This window comes from Stegastes partitus, unplaced genomic scaffold, assembly GCF_000690725.1.
Source record: "Stegastes partitus isolate 25-593 unplaced genomic scaffold, Stegastes_partitus-1.0.2 Scaffold903, whole genome shotgun sequence".
Taxonomy (NCBI): Eukaryota; Metazoa; Chordata; class Actinopteri; family Pomacentridae; genus Stegastes; species Stegastes partitus.
This window is the reverse complement of record NW_007578634.1, coordinates 71,671-79,170: the sequence shown is the minus strand read 5'-3', so window position 1 is coordinate 79,170 and position 7,500 is coordinate 71,671. Positions and strand designations below refer to the sequence as shown.

Below are 7,500 nucleotides of genomic sequence, written 5' to 3'. Positions count from 1 at the left end.
CACCAGGTAATGAAAGGTGTAAAACTCTACTGGAGGAAAAACTCTGCCTGAGTTACAAAGAGAAAATTCCACCTGCCATTTTTCAATCCCCCAGTGAGCGGGGCTGAGTGTGTTCTCTCCAAATTAAACTCCGTCTTGATTAATAAACCGCTCTGTCCTCTCCTCGTGTTAATAAGGTGCTAGTTGGACATATTTCATGTGGAAATTGTGAAATACCGAGGGTAATTTTGAAACATAAAATGTTATTGGAGCAATATAGTTTACAGTTGCCGCAGTGCACGTCCAATTGAGCCGCTAATATGTTTTTGCTTTTAATGTGAAAATTATTGCGCTTTCTGTTATAAAGAAATATTGTGCAATTACAATTTGAAGCCTTCCAACGCAGCACATGTGGGGTTGATTTCACGGGAGGATTGCAGTTAGATATATTGCAAGCATTTAAACGCAGGGGGAAAATATATATTTATGCACATAAATATGAATAATGTCAACCTAATAACGTAACCAACGCCAGTCAATTAGTACACACATCTGAGCACGGCTCCGCAGACACTCTGGGCTTGTACCGAAGCTGTTTGCACCCTACAGTTACTACTGTCGTGTGCTAAATGTGAAGCACAGTTCCAGAGCTAAGTACTGAGCTTTCAGAGATACAGGTGGCTGTACTGCCCCCAGCAGCACTGCGCGGCTGCCTGGCACAGTTGTAAGTGCTTGGTAAAATATTGATGAAGTTCAGGCCCAAACACAGTGTTTACAGCGTAGGCCAAACCGCAGACTGACATGTTCAGAGGGGCTCTGTCCTGCTGCAACACACTAAATGTGGAAACAGAGTCAGGAGAGTTACCTGCGAGTGCATTTCCTCACGTGGCTTTGAGCCAAAGTTTTCCTCTAAATTTAGACTGTGGCTGCTGAATCTAGTTATGTTTCCATCCAAACGTCATACAGATATTACACCAAAAAAAAAGACAAAATCACGAGTGTTTCTGTCCCAAGAAAGGAAATAAATCAGCTTCCTGAACAGCCACACACACTTCAAGCAGACGACAAAGACAGATGTGGAAGAAATGCAAGGATTAGTGTGCTAGTGACAAGAATCCACCGAGGAGTGATGCTGGACGTGTTTCACGCTTTTAATTTAAGGCTAAATTCAATTCAAGTGCTTCCTAATGTCTTGATGTTCTCATGTAATCGTGACTCATAGTGCACACGTTGGAAACAACAATTTGGCATTTCTAAAGGTTTTGTTTTGCTACGCAGACTTTTTTTTTTTGCTCAGCGAATATTTAATAATTTGTTGAGACCGTGTTGCATTATTTATTCATCAGGTTTGGGTTAATTTTACAACGAAAGGAAAAACTCGTTTTTTCTGCGCAAAATACAAACTAATTTATTTATATGTTTAGAAACCTTCTCAGATTATCTGGGACTGGTCCACTTACAGGTTCAAGTTATGATTTTATTGTTATATTTCTAGAGCACACTGTTGGCTTTGGTATGTTTGAAGTAGGTTTTCATTTCTGTGAAACTGCATCCGAACATGAGCTGAACCAACTGATCAGCTTGCTTTGAGTCCACATGACAAACTGTTTGGATTTTTAAGGTGAATATGAAGCATCATTGCTGGATGTATTTATCTGAGTCTGTTATGTTTTGGTTTTGTTCTTGAAGCAAAGCTTACATTGATATTGAGTGTGATGTAAACCTTCATTAGCTTAAAGACTACACTGTTTGAAAGAACCCAAATTCTGATGGACCCTTCCTGTTTGATATAAACACATCCTCCACAATCGAAGCACAAAAAGGTACAAGTTTCCCTAAAAGGAGACCGTAGAAATTTCAGGTTAGCTTGCTGTTATAGATCCGATCCTACTTTGAACCCAGACGTGTTCGTGAAAACCATCAAGATTTACTTTACTACTGGTTTCAAAACTGAACAACCTCGAACAGCATCTCATTTTGATCTGAACCACATTTCCTGTCAGATTGAAGAGATGTGTTGTATGCTTCTTTTTTTTTTCTCTCTCTCTAAGAAGCTTTTATTTCACCATTGTGGGTGACTGCAGCACCTGCTGGTTGTTGGCGACGACCCGCCGCTGAGGAGTGAGCCGCACACTTCCAGCTCTGCAAACACTGACCTCTAGGAAGCCATGACTGAGTTCTTGTCGCAGAATATTCTGTCTTCCTGCTCTGGCTTCTTCACAAGTGTCTTGACTGGTTTGCGAGATAACTGCTGGTGCTCTTCCCCCCGCAGCAGCTCTCCTGCTAAACTGCCTCTTTACCCCACCGATTGGGGGAGAAACTAGCTTCTTTTTAATCCCTCTTTCTCTGTCTTTTTCCTCTCCTTCTCCTCTCATGGTGTTTTTTTTTCCTTTTTTTTTTTTTTCCTGGCTTTGCTTATTTGAATTTTAATGAGCTTTTCACCTTTTTAAGCAGATGGCTTAGGCTGGATTTCTCCATGAAAGTCGGGGTGAGTCTCTCTGTCACGTTTTGCACAATTTGTTTCAACTAGCCGAGTCCTTGAGGGGGTTTAGAGCTTTAAGTGGGTAATGTGCCTGTCTCACCCCTCTTTCTCATCCCTTCCTCTCTCTGTTGTCCTCTCCCTCTAATGAAATGAACATCTCTTTCTCTTTTGTTGAAGAAGACGGGCTAAGTTGCAACAGGATGCCTCCACAAAAACTGAAACAACAAATCTGTGTACATACAGTTGGTATAGCTGGTCAAACAAAGGTCTAAGTCGGATTTTAAACACTGCAGGTTTGGCACATCCCAAACACTTTGCTTGGAATGCAGTAGTTCAACATTTTGGGAAATTTGCTTTTTGCCTTTTTTTAAATGATGTCTGATAGTTATATATAATTTAATCCAAATAAATTACGTGGATTAAATCAAACACATTTTCATGCAGGTGTAAATGCAGCAGAACACACTTGGATCAGAAAGTCGAAGATCAAGTTGTCCAGACCTGGTGGTTGGGCTCACACTGTGACCAGATTACATTCAGGAGAAGAAATATCAGCCCCCAAGTTGAAACTTTACCTAACACTATCTCATCTTTCAAATTCAATCTATCTGGCAAAATCTACAGGTAGTCAGCAGTAACGTTAGAAAAAAAAAGAGGCTGTAGGGCAGCATTGCATCACCTGACCTGGAACATATCATGTTTGTTGACACAGTCAGGCCCTTTGAACTAATTTGAATATCGAGATTAGATTAAATTGCAGGCGTCACTGAGCTAACAAGACTGCTTTTTAATACCTGGTGTAAATGGATTGGATGTCAGTATCCTGTGTCAATGCCAGGTAACAATAAGGCCTGAAACTATGACTTATAACCGTCTCCAAGTTTTGATTTTAAGGGAGCATGTTTGGTGGGACGTGCTGGAACTATTTCTTGGAAAACAAGAAATCAGTGCTCTGCGTGAAACATTACAGAGAGGTTCTGAGGGTCGGCATGGTCGTGCTCGTACAAAACATAATATCAAACCCTGTGGTCACCAACCATGTCTGGCAACCTGCACTATAGCTGGAAACATACAGCAGCTGAAGGACAGCAGCACAGCCTGTGATACAGCAAATACATAAATAAATACACACAACGAAAGAGAAAGAAAAAGCTGCCATGCTTGTCACACTGGTCTCTCCCTAAATCGTAAGAAACCTGTATTAAATATTGAGTTTAAATTAGGTTCTAAGGACAGAAGCATCTTGTGTGATCGATCTAATAAAGACGCGTTTCTGGCAAGTGATTCAAGACATTTTCCAAATTGTTGTGGCAAAAAACACAAGGCGCAGCGTTGTTTGTTTCCAGCAGGTTTGCTACTCTACAAACTTTCTCTGGGGATGCATTACATTTGGGAGTTACCATTTAAGGATAAGCCTCCTTCTCATTTAAGGAACACATCCCATACAATGTGAATAGCAAATAATTTAAAGTGTTTTTGTATCACACTTGTTCACATTTTCCATAACAAGCAGGTGTAGGTGTAAAAATGAAGTGTGGACAAGGCCATGCAAACCTTATCTGCTTCTTATTTTAAATGCTAATCTGGTCTAACACAGCCCTGTCTCCATTTCTGTGCTTTGATTGATATTAATCTTCTCATCTAATTCTTAGAAAGAGAGCAAATAAGTGTGTTTCCCAGAATGCTGACCTACTTCTTTAAAGAGTGTGTGTTTGTCATGCCTACCAGCCAGTGTGTTCTCCAGCTTGGGGCAAATTCCTTTGGTGGGCGTCTTCGCTCCCCTCTCACCTCCTTCCCCTCGTCTTCCCACCACCACCTCCTCCTCCTCCTCTGGTGTCACCTGGATTCCGATCTCCACCGGCTCCACCACCTTCCGTAGCTCCACCCGCTGGGCATAGTGATGAAGGCTCTGCAGAGCTGGACTCCCTCCTCCTTGTCCTCCTCCTCCTCCTCCTCCTCCTCCTCCTCCTCGGTCGTTCATCTTGTCATAGCAGCCATTGGCCAGCAGCGGTGTTTGGCACTGCTTCTTCTTGTGCTCAATGAAGAGGAGTATATCGCCCAGCGGGAAGGTCATTTGGCACTGGCCGCAGGTCAGCAGGTCGTGGTCGGCATGGAGGCCAGGCGGCAGGGTGTGGGCCAAGCTGGGGTCCAAAGGGTGGGGAGGTAGGCCAAGTGGATGGGAGGGCAGGCCGAGTGGGTGGGGGGGTAGGGAGTCGGAGAGCAGAGCGCCATCTGGATGCTCAACCTCCGCTATGCAAGAAGAAAAACAGAAGAGGCATGTCAGAGGAAACCTGGACTTGTTTCATTCTCAAACTGTTTCATGGGACTGACTCGGCCATAAATGTGAGATGGAAACGATAGAGGCCCAAGAGCAACACAGTGGAGGAGCTGCTTTTCCTGCTGGTTTCACCTGGATAACTGGTCGATCTTTTGTCTCTTAAGCTACTATAAATATGGAGCAGAACTCACCAGGAGTAAAGGCCTAAACATGCTTCAAACTGCTGATCAAATCATTGAACAGAATCACATGTGCTGACGTCAGAATCTGCAGGTCTTCATCTGGCAGTTTTTCATACTCTTTAAACAAACAACAGAGCTTTCACAATCAATTTATACAGCAACAGGCCTGATTTATGGACATCGAGCACCTTCACTCAAACGCTCGCTTTTAATTTTGCACAAACTACATCTGTCACTTTTCATGTGAATCACTAAGTGCAACAACAGGAACACATCCAAGGAGGTAACAGTGCAAATGTGTTCAGCAGGATCCATGATGTCTCATCCTACCAAGGCAGGCTTTTTGTTTGTCTACTTAGAACAGGTTCATATACTTAATGTAAATATAAAGCTTGTGTTTGTTGAGGGGAAAAAATAAGAAGAATTCAAGAAAGTGAAAAGAACTAAATGTGCTGTTGGTTATAACTATTTTAGCTTTAAAAAAAAAAAAAAAAAAGTGTCCACATTCAAATCATCATCACCTGCTAATGTCTACCAGTTGTGACAAGCTCCTTCAAACTGCTGTATGCTGGGTGAGAGCACAACACCTAACAGTGCTGTGTACATTAAGGTTACACTCATGACTCAGTTTGAGTAAATAGTAAAAAAAAAAAGAAATTACAAGCAATTATTTTTTCAGTGTTAGTGAATGAGCAGATGTATTCTGGACAGTATTCAGAATGTTGCTGGGAAGCAGCAGCCAGACAGCAGATGTGCAGTAGAATAACAAATGTAAACAGTTTTATGAGCACACCTTAAGTGAGGGATTGGCTCAGTTTATCGCCGAGAGGTCTGAAAGAGGACGAAGAAAAGAACTGACCCACAGAGGTAAACAGGAGAGAGAACAAAAAATGATGAAGAGAGAACTCATAATCATCATCATCATCATCTCTCTCTCTCTCTTTAATACGAGATGATGGATTAGCAGCAGGTTGGCCATTTGTCTCAGCCTCCACATTAGAAATGCAAACAGATTTGGGATGTCAAATGCAGATGAAGGCTCCAGATGGAGCGGCCCGGCCCACCGTATACCTGCTTTAGGTCTTCTTTTAAATACACACCAGACATTCCCTTTGCCTTTCACACTAGAAACACATCCAGAAACTCCTGAACACAATCCAAATATACTGTGCTGAGCGCCTGTGGTTCCTAACCTTTTTAGTTGTGGTAAATAATATTAGAATCCAAGTGCATACACATGCAAGTATGTATATATATATTTGATTCGGTCTTTGTGTTTTACTGCTCCAGCTACAGGAAACGCGTGTGTGAGCAGGTGTACATTATCTGAGTTCAGTCAGCCTTCATTACCACACACCTACTGCACCGCTCACTCTGCGTGTGTGTTGCATGCATTGTGTGTTATAACATGTCCGTCTGTGGGTACACACACACATATGCATCGTGTGTGCATGTGTTTGCGTGTGTGTGTGTGTGTGTGTGTGTGTGGCCTGCAGGCTGCAGCCATCTGTCCTCCGCTATTGAAATGAACAGCCATGTACAGTAGAGTGTGTTTCCCCACTAATAAACATTAGAGAGAATAAAGCCAGTGAGCTGACCTGGAACAGATCTGATCCACAGTCACAGTGACCCCTGCAAACTTGACTTCATCGTAAACATTAATGATCACTGTGATGTGATTAAAAAAAATTAATTAAAAAGAAAATGACAGACAGACCTCAAATACACAGCTGACTTTCTGTGTGTGAGATCAATCAAACACAACCCGACTCTCTCAAAACCACACAACTAGAATTCACATTCAAATACGGATATAAATATAAATTTCTTTTAAATACACTGGAAGCAACACTGGGTTCACATCAGCCAACACCTGCCTCAGGAGATATTCACTGTAACAAAAAAACAAAATGTGCGTTCGGCTGTGGTTTGTTTGCCCATATTTACTGCTGTGAATTCGAAAGTGTGTATGCAAATGACAGATATAAAGGAAGAAGCGTCACTTTGGCCTGATTTACCTAATAAGGCTTGGGTGAGTCAGGCAAGAGCGCTAATAGGATTGCAGTTAACAGGGGCTGAAGAAGAACAAAAAAAAAAGAAAAAAAGAAAAAATCAACGGAAATGGAAAGTCTAAATATGACCGACTTGACAAACCATCTGCAGAAGCAACAGGTATTTGTAGAACAAAAATATGACGTTTCTCTCTTCTCAAGGCCAAAAAGGTGCTATTTTGATTTCCTGTCGTCAGGGAGAACTTTTATCCGACGCGCTGCCGTCTCGAGGGTTTGGTTTCCTCCGTTCACCACCTATCACTGTACATGTACTGGTAATTCATCTAAGCCTTTTTTTACCCTGCACACGGCATAACATCACAGGCACAAATGCGTACCAGTAGACAGCTGCCTATCACCTCTCCTCATCCGTTGTTTTAAAGGTTTTGTGTTTTTTTAATACCAGCTTGAGTTTCCCCCATTTTGGCTGATGAAAAAAGTCCAAACGCCTGCAAATTGTTTCCAGAAACAGAAAGGTTCTGCGAGTTGAGACCAAAAATAATGATGTTTGTTGTTGTGTGCATGCTT

The 7,500-nt window shown here is 42.1% G+C and overlaps 1 protein-coding gene across 1 annotated transcript in view; it reads right to left on the bottom strand.

The window, feature by feature from the left end:
- Positions 1-7,500, bottom strand: part of bcl11ba (BCL11 transcription factor B a) — a 46,718-nt gene that overhangs the window by 31,618 nt on the left and 7,600 nt on the right. Inside the window, exon 2 of the mRNA XM_008293689.1 lies at positions 4,187-4,711. Coding sequence (XP_008291911.1) covers positions 4,187-4,711 — 525 coding nt within the window. The remainder of the gene's footprint in view (positions 1-4,186; positions 4,712-7,500) is intronic.